Source organism: Lissotriton helveticus, chromosome 1_1 (genome assembly GCF_964261635.1).
Source record: "Lissotriton helveticus chromosome 1_1, aLisHel1.1, whole genome shotgun sequence".
NCBI lineage: Eukaryota > Metazoa > Chordata > Amphibia > Caudata > Salamandridae > Lissotriton > Lissotriton helveticus.
Window position 1 is genome coordinate 1603736668 of NC_136057.1, and position 20319 is coordinate 1603756986.

The 20319-nt window shown below is 43.8% G+C and overlaps 1 protein-coding gene across 3 annotated transcripts in view; it reads right to left on the reverse strand.

Moving 5' to 3' along the window:
• Window positions 1-20319, reverse strand: part of MAP3K12 (mitogen-activated protein kinase kinase kinase 12) — a 375162-nt gene that overhangs the window by 97965 nt on the left and 256878 nt on the right. For all 3 annotated transcript variants that reach the window (XM_078687858.1, XM_078687866.1, XM_078687850.1), the window contains exons 8-9: window positions 14410-14519; window positions 129-245 (exon numbers count right to left, since the gene is read on the reverse strand). In XM_078687858.1, the coding sequence (XP_078543984.1) occupies window positions 129-245; window positions 14410-14519 (227 nt within the window). The remainder of the gene's footprint in view (window positions 1-128; window positions 246-14409; window positions 14520-20319) is intronic.

The following is a 20319-nucleotide window of genomic DNA, read 5'->3' on the forward strand; positions in this document are numbered from 1 at the left end:
GTTTATGATGGGAAGCTGCATTGTCGGAGTGAGGACGTTTTGTTGCCAGATAGCCAGAAGAGAGAATCTGGTGTGCAGACAGCTGGACAACCGGTGGAGGGGGATCTGGTGGTATAAACTGAGCTTACTTTAACAGCTCCCTCTCCTTCAGCTCAAGCTGCAGCATCAGCGAATTCAGCTCCATGTAGAGGTTGTTTGCGCGCTCAAGCTTCCTCTCGTAGTGCTCCCGGATATCCAGCGCATGCCTGAAACAAACAGCGGATAAGGTGGGAGGAGATCCTACAGAGGGAAATCTATATATATATGGTCAGGAAATCATAAGCAGAAAATGGACATCAGGAGCGGAAATAACAGTTCACAAAGTCAGCAATGAAGAAACCATGGTGTGGTAGAATACATTCAGAAGGCCTGAATAAAGGGTATAGGAATTAAATAAGCCAATCTATAAAGGGAAGAGGAAAGAGGAATTACCCACCTGTAATTAGTCATATTTGAGATTGTGTTGAGTTTCCAATCAACAGAAGAGTCTGGGGGGTGCTGATAAAAATATCACCGATTAGTATAGGTGCCATTAGATACTGCAGTGTGAACCTTACAGGAGGAATACATGGAGCTTTAAGTGCTAACAGGCAAAAGAACTTCCTAGAAGGTAGGCCAAACTGGGAAACAATTATCTTCTTGGAGCCTCAGGAAACATTTCCTCTACAGGAATTACACCCCCAATGAACATGTATCATGCCTCCACTAAATACTCACCAGTTTATGCCCAATTAGATATTCTTTCCCACGTTCACTGATTTATCAGGAAAAAGGATGAAACGTAAACCTGTGCACAATTCCAACATTTTTCTCCTCTTTTACATAGATGTTATAAGCCTGTTGTCCAATAATGGGCTAGTTGGTATGCCCACCACCTCTTGTGGATGTGGCTTACGAATCAACCATAGCAGCAATTCATGAACAAGTTACATTTAAACATTGATGATCTGTAAATACTGCAACAATATTTAGGAGACTTCTTATTTTTATCGTCCACGACAATAGTGAAAAATAACACATTTTAAGACTACAGGTCACTTTATGCTCCAGTAGGCCTCTACAAATCCCCACATGTTGGGCAATCACAAATATGAACATTAGTATGCATTCTTTCACAGATCTAAGACTTGCTATCAGCAGCCTTCTCGCAGTGATTCTACAGTGAGATTTACTCATTATTAGCAATATATTTTCCAGTACAGTTTTGCTGAGTCTTTCCTTCAATGGCTGGTTCTGAGCGTACCTCTGATACTGGAACCCTTCTTCTATTTCATTCATCAATGGTTTGATGCTCCCCATAAGCACCCCGATCTTGTCAGACAGATCCAGGGACGCTGTCTGTTGTGGGCATGCCCTTCACACTGCTGACTTTCCTGCAGCCCAGTAATTGTCCGCATCAGGGCTCCGCCGACTGCATGGTCAGTCCTACACACGATGCCTCTTCGCCTCTTCTACTAACTAAGTAATTCTTTAGTCTTTCATACAGACGAGCCTGATCTTCTTTCGGAATCCTGTTTTAGTTTACTCAGAACTTGCACTGTTGCAACAAGATAATCAAGTAACCCAGGATTCTTATCAGTAAGTAAGACTCTCATTGTGGTGATGGTTCACTATGGCACCACTTTCACCTGGGCTGCACAATACTGATGTCTTTTTATGAAACACAAGGGGACCCAATGGATAAACTAGGACCATGGGTAGTCAATTACTATAAAGAACAAAGGTCCTAGTAGTAAGGGGGCAAAATAGTGTGAAATAGATTTATAGACCAGAGTCAGCACTATAAATTGGATTTACTCCGTGTACCCAGCCGGGCCACGGGTGTTTATTTTGTAATGGATGTAGTAATAACAGTTGAGATACAAACAAGTGATAGGGCACAGTCCTGTACCTATCATTCAAAAGCAACAAAAAGTGAAGTAAAGGAAAGAAATAACAGGCAAAAAGAAGTGGAGCCAATTTTGAGGCTTGCAAATCGTTACATAACATAGCAAGCTCACGATTACAATTACTACACGGAATTTAACACAATGGTCATATATGTAGTACTGTATTTAAAAAGGTCGATGTTTCGATCCCCTGGCTCCTAATAAACCGGGATCATCATTTTTGACTATTGTGATTAGTTGCCTGGTGTGGTTCCAACCACGTTGGATTGGAAAGCGGATGCTGGCATGAAGAGCCACAAAGCTAGGATGGGGTTCAAGGTGGTTTGGGCGGTAGCGAGGTACAGGAATTTCCTGGGTGATACTTGATGCAATTACAGCCGTACTTGTTCGTGGCTGGCTCCGAAAGAGCTCAATGCGGTTGCGGAGCCACGGTCCGTTTCCTGATAGATGTAGAGCCGCGAGGGGGGTCCCAAGTGCGTGCTCCTGTTGCAGTGGGCGTCCCGCGATGGGGAGGTGCCCTTCAATGAATCAAGATATGCGGCGAGGTGATGGCTCGATGGTCTCACCTTCGGGCAGCAATGCTGGATGCCTGTCAAACATGTCTGAGATCCAAACCACAGAAAATGTCTTTTTAAGAAAATTGTTGTCGCTCCCTCAAACTGTAGCGCTTTTAATGTTCATGAAGATTTAGGGATGGGTTATATCTCAGATCAGATTGCTGTAGCCCCGTTGTTGGGGTGGCTCAGAGTATGGGCGCAGCAAGCTCCGAATTTAAACCAGTTAATTATCCAAGATTGTCTGTCTCTAGAGAGGGCCCTGGACATCCCTTGGATCAGTTATATTAAAACTCAAACTGATTTAATGGGTTGTCCTGAATTGTTCACGAATCCTATGGCTTTGAGCAAAACTGCCATTAAAGATGTAAAGGCCCTGTTTCTGAATAGGATACAGTCACAGAGAGAAGAAGAGGAACTGGTGAAACCATCGGTAAGGAGTTTTATAATGTTGAGTATATGTAAAGACATTCAGCCGTACGTAACTTATATAAACAAGCTGTTCCATCGCTACGTGCTGATAAGGTTCAAGTACAATATGCTACCATGGTTGTTATCCTATCCAAAAGGTTTTGCGAAAGTTGGGATATTGGGGCATTGCCCATGTGATAATTGTTCTGATCAGAATACTCTTCATATGATCTTTTTTTGCAAGTTTTATGTACCCCATCGTAAAACATTTATTGTCCCATTGTTTCGGGGCCAAAATTTGAACAAGTCAGACCGGCCTTGACCTTTTTACAAATGCTTGGGTCTCCGGTTGTCTGTTTTGGGGTGGCAAGTTACATTATTGGCGCTATCAGGAGCCGAAACAAAACATTGTTACCCTAATTTTGCTATAGCCCTCCTGTGACCGGGTGTTTTTTAAGTTAGTTTCTGCGGGTGACTAAGTGTTTTTAATTGTATTTATTTCAGCCAAATTTGTAATGTATTCAGAGGTACCTGTTGTCTGTATATAATCAGCTAAAATGTGAAATCTGTTGAATGAAATACTGTCCTGTGCTTTGATGGTTTTAAACTTTTTAACCGAATAAAGAAACCTTATATATTTATTTATTTATTCAAAGTTTTATATAGCGCGAACAAGATCCTTACAGATATCAGAGCGCTTCACAAAGACAGGGTAGGGGCAGTAGGAATGAAACAGAGATAATGGGAGCAGTATAATAGTCACTAACATGGTAGGATAATAATAACATACATAAAACATATCAATATACAATCAGGTAAACAAGTAATATAAGACGGCACAAGTCATTGAACCCACTACAGAGGTGTTCAGGTACACCTTGGGTGTGTGGATGGCTTATACCACTGTTTTAGTATAGAGAGAACACTGAGTGGGGGCATCGGGAGAGTGAATCAGTAGACCAACGTGTATCATATATTGGTCGGTAGTAAGAGAGTAGCGTAGAAGTGTCCCCATTAAGTAGAAGTATAGTGCCAAAGGACAAGGTGAACAGTGATACAAAGCAGTGCAGAGTCTCTGATTCAGTACCTATAAGGTTCAGGAGATCTTGGCCAGAAGGATGGTTTTCACCTCTTTCTTGAAGAGTGCAGCGGAGGAGATAAGCCTGGTTTCAGGAGGGAGCGCATTCCAGATCCTGGGTGCCATTCCTGAGAAGGAGCGCTTGTATGTTTTCTCTTTCCGGAATCTACGAGGTTTCAGGAGTAGATTTTTTGTACTTCTATTGGATCTCGAACCTCCTGATATAGACAACTTTTGAGCGAGGTAGTTGGGTGCATTGTGGTGCACGGCCGCGTGTGTCATAACTGCAATTTTTAGCTGTATTCTGGCTTCAAAAGGTAGCCATTTTAGAGATTTTAAGTCTGGGGATATATGCGAATGTTTTCTTGAGCCAGTAATGAGTCTCGCGGCAGCGTTCAAGGAGGCTCTTAAGGGTGCTGTTGTGGATAGCGGGAGTCCGCTAGGGGCTACAATTCCATAGTCTATTCGAGGGATGACTAAAGCTTGTACAGCAGTTTTGAAGTCTTCGGCAGGGAGGAAGGGTTTAATTTTCCTCAGTGTGTTGATTTGGAAATTAGCTGCTTTTGTGGCTTTGCTAACGTGCTGCTGCATGTTGAGCTTGGCGTCGAGTGTGATGCCTAAGGATTTCGCCGAATCCACGATGGTAGGTTGGACATTGAGTGCTGTTAGGTTATTGAGCCAGGTTTGGGTGGAGGAAATTTTCGCCGGGGGTGAGATGAGTAGGAACTCAGTTTTCAGAGCATTTAGTTTGAGGTGATTATCGGCCAGCCAGGATTGAGTGTTAATAAGCGTGGAGTTCAGATGTTTGATATCTTCCGGGGATTGTAGCTTTAGGTAAAGTTGTGTGTCGTCGGCGTACATATGGAATTGGACATTGGAAGCTTGGAGCAAGGTGGCGAGCGGTTCCATGACGAGGTTGAACAGTGTGGGGGAGAGGGAGGATCCTTGTGGAACACCTAGATCTGCAGGCACAGAAGTAGATAGCACATTGTCGATCTTGAACTTCTGAAACCGGTTGTGAAGGAAGGACAAAAACCATTTGAGAACAGTTCCCGAAAGACCCATTCTAGTGCTTAGCAGCTCCAGCAAGTTCTCATGTTTGACCGTGTCAAAAGCTGACGAGAGGTCAAGAAGGATGAGGAGGCAGGACTCATTGCGATCAAGAATTTGGAGGGCGTCATCAATTATGTGTGTCATAGCTGTTTCCGTGCTATGTTTCGCTCGGAAGCCTGATTGATGAGGGTTGAGGAGGTCAAATTGGTCAATGTGTTTTGTTAGTTGGAGTTGGACACATTTCTCCAGCAGTTTGGCCAGGGTGGGGATATTGGTGATGGGCCGGTAATTGTTTAGGTCAGACGGATCAGCTGTTGGTTTCTTGAGTATAGGCGTGACTTGCCCCACCTTGAGGGAGTCTGGAATGAGGCCTTGTTGCAGGGAGCTGTTGATGATTTTGGTCCAGAGAGGGAGGAGCAAGGGGATGAAGTCTTTTACAGCATTCGCAGGTAGAGGGTCTGTGAGGTGATTAGAGGGCTTCAAGGTGCAGAGCAGTTTGTGTACTGCTTCTTCCGAGTAGGTATCGAAGTACAGCCAAGATGCCTTGTTTTTAGGTTGAGTGTTAGCCATTCTGGTGTGGTTGGGGAATCGGCTTACATCCATGATGAGGTCATTTCTTATGTTGTCAGTCTTTAGCTTAAAGAAAGCAGAGAAGGCTTCACAGTGTGGGGTGTCGCTTGTTTTGCTGTTTGATTGTAAGGGTTGTGTCTTTGTTTGGGTCTTTATTAGTTCGAACAGCTTTCTTGGCCTGTTTTTTGCTTGGTCCAACTGGCGGCTAAAGAAGTCTGACTTTGTGCGCTTTATTTTCCTGAAGTAGGCATTTCTCTTGTTCTTAAGCCTTTTGAGGTGCAGTGCTGAAGGGTCCGATCTCCAGGTGCGCTCTGCCATTCGCATAGTACGCCTGTCGTCATTGAGTCTATCATCATACCAGGGGTTAGAAATTTTGGTGGAGACTCTCTTCAGTTTTAGTGGGGCGACTTCATTGACTATTGTATTCATAGAGTCAAGGTAGTGGTCGGTCAGTGATTGAACATCCGAGGCACCTGAAGGGGGAAGGAGGAGATTGCCGATGTGGGGAGGCAGGGTAGAGGGGTTAAGATTCTTCATGTCCCTTTTCCATGTTTTGGATTTGATTGGTTGAGCCGGGTTAGGTTTAACTTTCTCATTGATAAAGAAGGTGATAATGTGGTGATCTGACCAGTCGCAGGGTAGAATCGCCTCCAGTTGTGTAGAGTTCTCTTTGGCAATGATGAGATCGAGTATCGAGCCTTTGTCGTGTGTTGGTCTATCGCATATTCACCACTGTGTCTTTCTGATCGTTCCAGTGGAGATTGAAGTCACCTAGGTAGACTTGGGTGGTCTGCCGACCGGCATTGGAAGTGATCATGTCCATAAGTTGTTGGGTGAATATGAGATTGTCACCAGGCGGGTGATAGATGAGATGTAGAGCACAAACTTGTTTGCCCTCGCTGGTGATGTCGAGGCAGAGGAGTTCACAGGAGGAGAGGGAGGGGGAGGTGACTTTAGTGACGGAGAGGTTGCTCCTAAAAATGCATGCAATTCCCCCGCCCGTCTTGCCAGGAGACCTGTCCAGCCTAATGATGTGATAATTGGGGGGGACTAGTATGTCCATAATCGGGGTAGAGGCTTCAGTAAGCCACGTTTCCGTTAGAATGGCTAGGTCCAGATCCCTAGCTGAGACGAGATCAGCGATGTCGGATGAGTGTCTCTGGGCCGATCTGCAGTTGAGTAGGATGCATTTGAGTTTGGGAGAGAGAAGGGTGGTCGAGCTTTCTAGAGTGAGGGGAACTTTTCTGAGGTTGTTAGGGACGGAACCTCTGTTGTTGAGTGTTGGGAGCCTCAGAGGGTTTGTAAGAATTGTGGGTATGGGGATGTGTGTGTTGGGTATGTGTTTTACCGGACCTGGGCCATAAGAGCGTAGGAGAGAGCATAGGTCGCGGTCCGACAATGGATTGAGGACACGACGGGGGCGGTGGGAGTTATTGCGAACGGGGATAGTCGGCCAGCGCGGGTGTCGTTGGGGGCGAGGGCATGTAGGGAGGGTGCGTCGTTTGTAGGGTAGAGGGATGGTGGGGGGTAGACTGGGCTGTGGGGAGAGAAGGTCTTTGATTGCGTGTACATCTTTTTTGATCTGTAAAATATCCTCTTTGACTTGTTGGAGGGTGGATAAAGTCAGGTCAGGAGGTGGATTGGGGATGGGGTTGGTGGTGAGAGCGATTGATGACTGGTTGAGTAGTGAGCTGGAAAACGGGCAGGGTATCGAGGGGGGGGATATACTAGCGTTGTTGGAAGGTTCTGCGGTGCTAATGAGTGGGATGGCATTCAAAGAGTGGGCGTGTTTGTGGGCGGGGGGTGTGGGTGAAGTAGGCGGTGAAGGCGGTGGGTGGGAGGCATAGGTAGTGCCGTCAGTGGGAGACGGTGCTGGTGAGTAGAAGAGTGAGTGAAGGCTGAAGACAGTGGGGGAGACAGGAGGGTAGTGAGGGCTGAGAATAGGAGGTGGGAGAGAGGGGGATGCTAAGGTAGGGGAGGCGGTATGTTCTGTAAGTTTTGTTGGGAGGGTGAGAGTGTCGTGGTTTGGAGTGGGGAGGGAGCTGGGGAGGGAGAGGTGTCCGCCGTGGGGGGGATGGAAGGGGGGGTGGATAAACTCCGAATGGTGGTGTGATCAGATGGTGGCGTGTTGTGGGTGAGAGTTGTTCTGTCAGGTGTGAAAGTGTCGTGGGTGAGAGTGGGGAGGGAGCTGGGGTGGGAGAGGGGTCTGCCGTGGGGGGGATGGGAGGGGGGGTGGAAAAACTCCGAGCGGTGGTGTGTTCAGGTGGCGTGATGCGGGTGGGGGTTGTTATGTCAGGGGGGAGAGGGATGGGGGGTATGAGTGAGGGTAAAAGGGATCATGTTAGAGGGGCGGCTAGTATAAGAGGTGGCGACATTTGTGCCTGTCCTTGGGGAGTGTGGGGCGTTAACAGCAGGTAGGCCATTTGTTGGGGTGCTGGGGGTAGAGGTGTTGTAGGTGGGAGCTGCGACGTCAGGGGTGATAGTGCTGGTGGAGATCTGGGTGGGGGTCCGCAGCTTGGAGAGGTGCTCTTTGAACTTGGGGAACAGGTTGTCTAGTAGTTCCAGGTTCTTGTCCGTGGATTGAATTAGGACAATCCCGTTATTGTAGATAGTAATGGTAGTCCTGCCAGGGAAGAGGTGGGAAGGTGTGATAGAGAGAGTTAGGCCAGGAGTTGTTTTCCTGGTGGTGGAGACGGTGAGTAGGGTTAGGAACGCTTTTCTCCATTGGGCTCTGCGTGAGGTGTGGAAGATGATATCAGTATTCAGGGCTCCATTGCCCGGTGAGAAGTAGGTGTCGGCAAAGGGTGTTTCAGGGTGCGACCTCAAGAAGTTATGTTTAAAACGTTTAGTGGCTTTTTTGGTGAGGGTGGAAGGGTAGTTAATTCTAAAAGTGTGCTTGCCGTTGAGCTCCATTTTAGAAAGGCTGTGATGTTGGGTGTAGGAGATAGGAAGTCAGTAAAAACTGACAGCCGTTGGTTAGAGGGCAAAGGAGTGAGACTAGTGAGTGACCAAAAGTATAAGAGGTAGAAGTCAGTGCATCCAGGAACAAACAGTGCGAAGGTGCAGCTTACATAATGTATCCTATATGCGAGGTAGCAGTCAGCTTACACCATGTACAAAAAATGAGAGGTAGAACCGGTTAGGTGGAATCAAATTTACACATCAGAATGTAAGAAGTAGCAGCGGTGTAGTCTAGGTGTAGAAATTGGCTGGGTGCAGCTTACATGGCTAACCGAAGTGAATGAGGTAGAAATAATCAGTGCGACATCGTGAAGTAGCTGACATCGAAGAACCAAATAAATGAGGTGGCGAACAGTGAATGATAGGGATAAAGGTGAGATAGGTGCAGGTGCAGCATGAGGTAGCGATTGGTGCAGAGCCGGTGAGGGAAAAGTGAAATGGGTGCAGTTTACGCCGAGTGTATAGAATACTAGTAGAGGTATAAAACTGCAATGTAGGGCGGTCACTTAATCACACGAAGATACATAAACAATACAAATACAAATATTAGTATAAAACTAACAGAGTATAGGTGCAGACAGAGTGCAGAGACCTTGACTTTGACTTTGACTCTGACTTTGATCTGTTTTCAAAAAACCTTTTTACATTCACTATAGATCCTATCTAGTGAGTATCCTATTCAAATTTTTGGTCCCCCTTTTGGAACACCTCCATTAATTTTGACTGTACTGTTAATACCTGTTCCCAGTGCTCTGTCTTGTAGGTGATGTGCTCTTGCTTTGCATCTATATATAGTCCCGATGATGACCCTTAATGTCTATCGGGTCAAAACGCCATCAATCCTCACAGCAATGCAGACTAAAGATAAAGGATCTGTACTACTGTCCAAATTTTCAAGGCCCTTGAACTGTACTCATTTTGTACATTACATTGTTGTTCCTTTGCATTCTTGCATTATACACACACCACTGCACTGCTTTATTGCAATTCACCATGTTATCACCAGAGCACAGAGCACTTTTTATGATTCCAGTTATTGTTGAACCTTAAAGAACTTTAATGCAATCTTTTATGCAATCTTGTATGCAAGTCTACCTGGTGTTACCGTATTCTTCACTATTAAATGATATTCATAAATTGTACTTTCAAATCGCTTCTTCCACTCTCTGTTGTTCCTTGTGTATATGTGCCCCAATTTCCAGGTGTTCTTTTTGGGCTGCCCCTGTTCTTTATACTTATTACTGTATGCCCCAGGGCACATTAGTTCTAAAGATTGTGACTTGTTCAAGTACTGTCATGTGGGAATGCAAGAGCTTACTTCAAAACTCCTGCTATTTATTTGGTCAGACCAAAGGAAAGACCTTTACCATTGTCAAACCACAGAAATGTCCTATGACAATGTGTTATTAAAACCTAAAAGGTTGCATTATTAATTTAGAATGTGAACAATTTCCTTTTGTCATACTCTGAAAAGTATGAAAAATATGTCCTTAGACTGCAGACTTGAATATTTTATTTTCACATGTTTTTGAAACATTTAGACATCGTTGTTTGATTATAACCTGTTGATCTTTGTTTTGTGAAGTCTAAAATAAATGTGATAGAAAGAAAGACTGGGAAAGTCTTTTTTGTTTGTCACCCAAATACAATCTTTATTCCCACAGAATGCAGAATATGGTGGTGAGGATAGAATCTTTTTTATGAGAGAATTTGGAGGTGGTCACAGTAAATTAAGGGCATAGACCTTTCCACGATCTCTGAAACATATCCATCTTGAAAGATGTTTTGAGTTGCAATTAAAAAGACCAGTCCTTCCCCACCATGGGCAAGTGTGAGTTAATATTGAGGAATGTGCACCATTGGAATGACATTACACCTTGCTTTTAGGTGACTGATGCCACCTTTTTGTAACAAACAACTAAAAGTGAGCCAGTCCTGAAGACGAAGATTCTGTTTTCCAAGAGTTCCTGGACTACCAAGATACTTCAATTGAAAAGGCAGTCTAGAAATGTTTCAGAAAATAGGAAGATCTTCTCTTAAAATAGAAAATAATAATTGTTAGCCTCTGAAGGAGCTAAAACCTTCATTGAGTTTCTGAGCCATCTAGTCTTGGAAACCAGGATCTCTATCAGCAAAGAGATCTGGTCTTAGAAATTTCCCCTATTACAGATTCAGACTCAAAACGTGAGTATCTCATTTCAATCACTCTGCGTTTCATAGTTGAAATGGCAGTGTCTGCAAACCAAAGGCTTATCCAGAGGTAATTAATTCAAAGTTATCTCAAACAACTTTCTGTTTTCAGCAGGCAAGAATTTAGCAAAATACAAAATCTAATGAATATAACTGGACATACACTTACTTATACTGGTCATTCTCAGTAGACTCCCACTAGAATGGAGCACGTCCCGATCATGTAGTCAATTATTTTCAATGCATTTTCACCAATAGCAGAAGATATACATGACAATATGTCATGAGAAAGACTGAATTAGTGCTTCTAAGTACTCTAGTAAACACTGATTTACCCTCAGAGCACAATTCCACCATTTAGAGCCCATTAGTGCAATTGAAAGAGATGGCAGACTCAATACAAAATAGCCCGATTATACCCCGTAATGAGCACCGAAGCCTATCTAGTAGGTCCCACTGCATCTGCATAAGACGCAACCAACCTCAGTTATTAGTGAGCCGTGATGTTGCCACCTAAATGTAGCAGATGAGAATAGAAGCAACGCTGGCTCAACAAGGGAGATCACCCTATCTATGACACTTTTCTAGCTGTGCTAGGACAGGACCATTTCTAGAACATGGTTTTCACTATAAAAAGTCATTAAAGATAGCCCATTAGTTTGAGAGAGGAGCCAAAATAAGATACCATTGTACAAGTTTTTTTAAAGGGTACATGCCAGTTCAGTGTTGTTTACGGTGGCCTGAATTGGTGTTACATCTCCAGGATAACCAAAGATTGAGTAAATGTTTCCTATTGAGATTTATTGTATGTACATTTCACTCAACCAACAATCCTTACATTCTGCCCTGGATCTGCTGACATGAACAAACACCGAAAAGCCCTGTTATACAAGACCCACCAGAAGAAAATTAGATCACAGTTTGGACACTTCATTTGTTTTCCATCTAATCAGCACCAATAATAAAATAAAACAAGGGACGTACCCAGATAATTTGAGAGTATGGTACGGATACTAAAAGCAGGGGTTTGTGGTTGGATAGGTTTTCTTTGGTACAGCTGATCAACCTTGAATCTAAACCGAGGATTCCTTTTCCAAACATACTCAATATTGGCCTTATCCGCCTGGGCAGTAACACTAGGGCGCCACACTAGCCAATTCTAAAATCCTTCACTATACCCAGGTCACGTAGGGTACTAAAATAATTTCCTAAAGGCTTTGTTGGTACGGATAGATTCTAAAGTCAGGGTGCTGTAATAGGCTGTTCTGACAGTACTCATGACTATGGCAAGGGACAGCAGCAACGCTAAAATCAGAGCATCAGATTATGACTTTGGCAAACTTTTCTGTGTGCAATCAAGATGGCCTGGGTTCCAAGACTTTAGCTCCATGGCCTTCCTGAGTAATCTCAATTCAGTCCTGTTACTGAAAACCAGATCCCTGCAAAAGCACTTTCCCAAACCCTTAGCATGTAAGGGCCAGTTAAGGAGCAGGAATAAGGCATTCCACAAACCTTTTATCTCTGTGGTCTGGATACTAAAACCTCAGAGCCGGATTAAGGCTGGCGGCAAGGACATATGAACCGATCACAGAGTGCAGACTTTGGAACCTGGTGGCTTGGGTTCACGGATCATTAATTTATTGTCACTGTGCCTAAAAATATGTGATTTGCTCTTTTATATAAGGGAAATGTAATGGAATTCAGATATAGCTCCCCACTAGATTTACACTACACGAGCCTGTGTCGTCTCCCAATACCGCCCCACCCCTCCCGTATACGGTCCTCCAATTACTCCCAGGCTAGGTTTGCATTGCATGAAGACCAGTACGTACTAACACAGTCTCTAATCCCTACTAAGTATGGTCATGTCGTCTCGCTATTTCGATTGGTGCATTTTATAGGGTGTTCCTAAAGTCTGCACACACGTGTCCTGAGTGGCTAGGTAACTAACCACCCAATGGAAATTTTTCAAAACTCTGTGTAATTCACCTGAGCATGGTCCAAAGAAATTTCGAGACCAAACGTACCTTCACTACTAATCCTTATAATGACAAGAAACCATCTAGGCATCCTAGACATTATATCTACCCTTTAACCTAACTCAACGGGATAGTTCTGTGTTGTACCTTACTACTTTTTTTTTTATAAGATGTTATTTATACATGTTTGGCTTGCATTTAATTGATGTATGTAGAACTGTACTTACTGTAAAGAGCTCTGATATCCGCAAGGATCTTGTTTGTGCTCTATAAAACTTTCTAAATAAATAAATAAATTCAAAGTGTGGATATGTGAGGGTATCTTGGTTTTTGAGACTTGTGGAGTCTCCTCGGCCAATGATCAATGCAGAACATCTTTCACAAATGCTAGAAGAAAACAGTCCTTTGTCCCCAAAGGGCCGAGGGAGGGAACACACTGCATTTTAGGAAATTGTGGACAAGAGTGTGATGGGAGGCACGGACATGTAGAACCCATTGCAGTATAGAAAGAGGTGAGACCCCGAAGAAGAGAAACACTTACAGGGCAAAATGAGAGAACAGCAAGATGGACTACATCATTACAAGCTGGACTGGAGAAAGAGCACAAGAAAATACACATTCACTCAAAGAAGTGGATAGGAGATACCAAAATGTGTGCAATCATTACAAGATTTAGCAAAGGGGAGACATTCAGTGAACAGAAACCACATGCAGGACTATGTAAAGCAAGACACCTTGGATGGCAATAATACTTAGTTTGTCACGTAATCCTATACGTAACAGATGGGTTGGTATATTAGGAGTGGGGCTTATCGCCGCTTTCTAATTTGTTTGAGTAGAGCTTTGGTAGTTAACTGTTTTACCATGCGAGAATTGGGAGGAGAGCTGTGCTTCTCTTCTAACACCTGCGGGAGGTTGATTAGGATATGACCTTATTTCGTCAATGGGACTTGTCAACTATTCTGGTATCTGGGAAAAGTCAGACATTTGTGACAGCTAGTGTCTACTGAGTTTAAATGGGAGCAAGCCTCCCTTTCTTACCATTATGGATACAGGGTGCTGATGACGGTTTTGGGGCTTGACTTTTCTTCCTGCGTACAGTAGGGAAATGCATTGTGATGATCTTGGTCCCTGGGTTCTGGTGGCGGCCTTGTCTCTTGTACCCAAGAAAGTGGATGGCAAGTGATAGTAACAGTCTATTGAATTTGGGAAGGACATGGCATTTTCTCCTAACCTAGCATCATACGAGCAGCATTTTTCCTCATCCTCCTATACTAGGGTGGGGAGACTTGCGGATCAAGTGTACTGCATTAAAAAGAGATTGGCACTTCCTTCTATGCTGGTCTGATATGAAAAAACTCTTGCATTTACCGCCTCCTCCTCCTGTGCCATTGCTGAAGGTGGACGGGGAGCACACATGGGTAAGATCATCTGCTAGATTTCAAAAGTGTTGGCTACTTCCTCCCGCCCCTGGATGTTTGGTTCTCAAGCGCCACAGACTTCTTAATTTTGGAATGGCTCCTTTTCCCCGGAGTCAGCGGTCTGGGAAGGGATTGGGGGGTACATATAGCACCTGATGGGATTAGGATTCTGCTCTCTTTATTCCTCCTTGCCCAGGGAACAGTGAACTATTAGAACAAGGGACAATCCTGCTGCATTCTCAAGAGGGTTCTTGATTGCCTCACCTCAGTTCCTCCCGCCGCCGGTTGATCAGCTCTTCCTCCAGGCGGTGAAGGCACGTCCCTTCTGACTTGATCTTCTCAAAGTGCAGTTTCACTTCCTCTCGCCACTCGGCCTAGGTAAGTAAACAACAGGTGGCTTGTTAGAGGAGTTGTATATGGCGATGGGGCAAGAATGAGTAACACAGCCACCTGAGGTAGTGCAGCTAGAAAGCAGCACCTCAAAATAGAACCCAAGCTGAGAGAATGCCAGAACCTCTGTGTCCTGGGCTAACCTCACTTCTGCCACTGAACATGAACTCAAATAACCTTTGAAAATGCACCTGTCCCGGTGAGCCACTTCTGGGATAAAGTTTGGCAACAAGTTATTGATTGACAAGAAATCAAAGCAATACTGGAATGAATGAACAAAAAAGAAATATTGTGCGGTCTCGTATCTCATCACTGCCAGAACCTACTCATGCAAGGAGTGTTTGGAGGGAGGGTACAATGATCATAGGCAAGAAAATGTTGTGCGACTAAAGGAGTATTCTGTGGTATTACATCAGATGACTAGTCACAAGTACATAGAGGGCCATAAGTCATCCACCTGTACTAGCAGGGATCCTATTTCTGTCATATTTGTCAATTTGCCGCTGACAAGGAAGTCTTGGCCTTATTCTGCTGATAAAATATCTTCCTTTCTGCATGCATTTTTAATAAACCATGTATTTCTTTTTTTCCCCTCAAGTGATCTTGATATTATTATTCTTATCGATACTCTTCATTATAGCCATTGAGATCATACATGTGGGACACATAGTTCTGTGACTGATAATGAGCAGGAAATGGATAAAATCCAACAAAATACTCTTTTTTTTTTTTTAATACCTTTAAATTATTTTGTGCACACTGTCAATGGTTACGTAGCAACAGGTGACAACTCCCAAGAGGCAGATGCTGTCATTTAGATGTTTGCACGTAACAGAATATATGACTAATGCATATTTTAAAACGAAAAAAGAAGCCTGGTGTGCAGGTATTCATCAATTAGCATAACAGTCTGTTGCACGATTAGCACAGTGTGTGGACTGCAAGCGTATTCAAGGGCTTTGAAGAAATTAAGAAAGGAATACGTTAAATTTCCTGACATACACCATGCACTACAATAGAGGCGTGGTCTGTCTGATGCATGGGAGGAGTCTGATAACAGCACAAATAAACACTCCAGCCCCAACAGAAGCATTAAGCGGTCACAGTGTATAGTATAATGTCGCAAACATTCCAGGAGATATTTGCTGCTCTTCTTCTTATACACTCATTGAATATGCCTCGTATTGGTTGCGGTTACCCTTGATCTCATTCAGAGTTTCTTATATGGCCAATTGAGGTGTAGGGCAAGTCAATGTTGTGCCTCCTTCTTTCTCCCTCTCTAGAGCACATTCACACCTTGTAGCGCTGGGAAAAACCTTATGTTCTCTAATTGGACCACACTAATAAAAGCAATGACATCCCCAATGCCCAATGAATATGCATTGGCGGAAAGTCAACGACAAGAATAACTGTTCATGTTTTGACCTCATATGTTCCTCCTGTTGACCCAATATAACTAGCAGGTTCGTGATTTGCTTAAACACTCTCCATGCATCACAATACTGAGGTCCTCAAAGACAGAAATTTACCATATCAGCTCCAGTGCAAACCATGGGATCTGAAGATTGGATGATTTCAACTCTAGGACCCAGGATTTGTACCCGATTGCTCTCTCCCTTGCAGCTACATTACATGGTTTGCTCCTTTCTTAAATCGATATTGTTTCTGAAGTAAGATCAGCAACAACAGATGGTCTGAATAAGTGGGCAAGGCAAACGTGCTTACTTCCTATGTCTGTTAGGTCAGACCATAATGCTGGTTCCAATCTCCTACAGGAAGGGCTGCATGGTAATGCTAGAAGTATTCCAATGAAAGCTCATTCTTATAAGGCAGAGGTGAGTTTCCTAAAATGACCCTCTCTAGTACACCAGGCACTTGAGGAGCTGCTTGCCCTGATGAAGGGAGTGAGATGGAGGGGGTGGAGCAGGGTGAGGTCCTCCCCAGGCTTCCTGGATTCCCACTGAATAAGAAAATGGTACCACAGTGGCTGTGAAAATGCTCTTTTCCCAGCACTCTGCACTCAGGAGCTCCAACCAACCACTAATTTTGACTCCCTCCTTCTCTTCGTCGTCCTCTCTCTCTACCTCAGACTCTTTCTATCCTTCCTTGATGCCCGAGCACGTCTCCTGCCTCTATGCGTCAGCACATCCAGTCCCTTCGACCTTCACTTCAGACTCGAAGAGCTGCAGCAGAACCCGATCTTGGCTAATGGAGGCTGCGGAAGAAAACTTAATTAATCTAATGGAGCCGCTTGTGCCGGCAGAAGGCCATGGACATCACTTTCTCGTCGCTGCTGTCAATCCTTAACCTACTCCTGCCATCCATCTCTTCCAGCGCCTCTTCCTTCCCTCCAAGCCTCCTCTCTCGCACCAGGCACTGCGCCGTCTCCATTCTGTGCCACTCTCTCGGTCTGAGCTCCTTCTTTCTTCTGTCAGTCCTGAACCTGCTCTTGCCTTCCATTTATCTGTGTACCCTCTGCTTCTTTGCACTCCTCCTCTTTTTCAGCAGGCACTGCTCCTTCTCTGCCCCATGCCGCTCTTTCGAACTCTTTCTGTTCTTCCTGCATCCATCCCTCTTTCATTCTCTCTGACCCGTAGGCCCACACTCCACTTTCATCCTCTCTCTTACTCCTTTCATTGTCCATTCTTCCTAATTTCTGGCTTCATCATTATCTACGTACTGCCTGTACTCCCTTGTATTTCTCCTAAGGCCTGGGACAAACACAGCAAGGGCACACCCGTAAACCAAGACAGGGTTTTGGTGTTACAGTGAACAGTGATATGGAGCTGTACAGATGGGGTTTGACAGGGCACAGGTCCCCCCAAAAAATGGGACCACTAATTAACATACAGGATGATGTCACACCACTATGAATTTTACGGAATGGTTTAATTTTCCAGTATATGGCGGTATATGGAAGAATTCACCAGGAAGCATTTTATCTAGTGACCTAGATATAAATTTGCTCATACGTATTATGGACTGCTTTCGTACGTCTTTTATTGTTAGCTCTTAGCATTAAAACTCCACATGCATTTATTATTAGAGGTCAGTGGGTTAAGAATTTACTACAGAGACCTATAGATGATCTGTAGGTTCACACCCTGCCATATTAAGATCATCACACGTACATTGTAAAGTGAGTTGAGAATTTTTTCAGGGCAGTAAAGCTTTGGTATAACTCAAAGGTAATGACAGGGTTGAAGATGAAGGAAGTTGAGTTATTGCCCCAGTTATCTACTGGTAATCTTCATTATCCTTAGTCTACTGGTCCTCGTCACAGTCATTACAACCCACCCACTCTATATACCAGTATTCAGGGGCATGGTATTTGCAGGAAATATTACGGGTAGGCTTAACCTAATAACATCCAAATTGCGTGGGCGAAGTTTCACCATTTTACTTCCTGTTCTTTTTAGGCCGAGCCTGGGCAGCGCATGCGCTGCTCTGCGAGGCATGCTGTATTAGAGTATGAACTTGAAGCTCCGCCCACTCTCCACCCATATTTTCCATTGGCTTGTATCATTGTCCTTTGTAAATGCTGACTTCTGATTTGTTAATAAGCTTGTTAGTCCCTTCTTAGTACCACCCTGGCTTCATTTTTAACCTCCCAAGAGGACTGGCCCTTTTACTTCTGTTGTTACACTTTATGTCTTATTTAGTCTGTAAATACTATATACTTTAATGAGTTTCTCCTACTGCAGGCACGACATGCTTTCCTGCAATATTCAGGGCGCCATGCACACTTTCACTTTACAAGCAGCCAAGGACAAAAGCGCCCGCTTCTTTGAAATGAAATAGGTCTTGCATTTACAAGAGTTTGAGCTATTTATGTGTTAATTATCAAAACAGATAAAGAAAAGGCATTGTCATTTACAACGCCAATAGTTTAAACTCACCTCAAAAGCAATGACTAAGACGAGGACAACAGACGTAGGGATAATGAACTGCAAACGTGCACAAGATCACCCCCGAATCTTCCTTGAAACATGGTGAATATAAGCTGAGTGGTAGTGGGTTTACAAAGGCTGACATGTGGAGGCACTGCTGAGATGTGAACCCACAATCTGTATCTATACGATTCCAAAGATAGGCTCCTCAAAGCAGTGGTAATCACTCTGTAGCAAATACCTAGCATTCATGAAAGCCATGCTGCCTCTAAAAGAATAGCTGTTATCAGGGCAACGTCCTTTGCATGGTTTGGAAAACCCTGTGGCACACTGCCCTGATTGTGTTTTTCTGGTGCACCTATTTCCTCAACAATCTGAGAACATACTGGCGGTAGTCTACATTTTAAGTTGTCGACTGGCAGAGAAGACAACGGGTATACCCCATGCCTTCCGCTCATCCCCAGTAATGGTGGCAGTGTCCCCTCATCCCAGTCTATAATGCAACTTAATATGGAGAATATACAAAACAGGACCAAACCCTATATACCCATAAGCAGAACCATGGTATCGCAATGAGTCAATGTAGACAAATGGTTCTGTGGGACTCTTTTCTAGTTTGATATCTAGTATCACTCTAACATGTGTAAATCACAATTATACATCCATGATAGGAATTATCAGATACCTTTCATGTGCAAATAAATAATTATATTCTCCCCAGTTAATATAATTATAAACAAAAGGAAAGTATGTATGATCACTCTAATAAACCTCAATAGTGTTTTGGATGCACCCAACCAATGAGGTAGTTCCGGTACACGTGGTTATGGGACCAGGCTCAGATAACATCCAAACAGTTAGTAAACTGTCCATTGAAAGTGAGCTGGAGCCATATTCCCAAGGCCAGAGGTGAAAGAGATACGCATGGCAAGAGAGAGAGTCTTAAGGATTGCCCTTTACATAAATCACACTTACAAGGAACAAGGCATGCACTGGATTTGCAAGCTTGTGTTTAAACTGAGCGCCATCCTTATCTGTAAATAAGTGTATCATGTTATCTATATATCTGCACTTTCACTTTTGTTTATCACTATATCAACTGAGAATATAATGAATTACTGCACATTAAAGGTTTCCAAGAATTAATTTCATGAGTCTACCTCTCTTTTTCTTATCCATCACCTCTCTTCCTCTACCTTCCTCAAACCTCTTTACACCTTTCTGTACATTTCTACCTCCATCTAACTTAATCTTACCTTAGTCTACCTTGCGCCTTCACCTCACACCTTTCTTTACTTTGTTTCTCTCTTAATCTCTCTACTTTGTTGTTTCTCATCGCAAAGATACCCTCTCGGATTATAGACCGCTCTACAAATCTGAATAACATAATTTTATTCTTTACCCCAATAACTAAATCACAATCATTCTCTTTGTCTCACTTCTGTACCAACCGCTCTAACTACTTCTCTCTCCATCTTCTGCTGCTCTTTCTCTTCCTAGCCTGACTAATTTCCCTCTACTTCACCTCACCTATTTTAACTCACCTCTCTCTCTCTTTAGCTTTCTTTTTGCCAATAACTGTGGCTCCCTATATCTTATCTCTCCTCTCTCTCTCTTCTATCTAACTCACTTCTCTTTTAATACATCTCTCTGTATCGCACCTTTTTCTTCCTATCTCCTATAGCCTCATCACTCTCAACCACTTTCTATGCCCATCTCTAAATCTCTACCCCTCTACCCACTCTCCCTCAGCTCTATTTACCTTTACTGTCACCCCTTCAGGTACAATAAGCGGGTATTGGAAATCGCACTCAGGTTTTCAATTTTTAAGGTCCTGCGGTAGGTGGTGCGCTTGAGGTGAACCCCCCTGTGCTGGGGATACAAGGATTCGGTT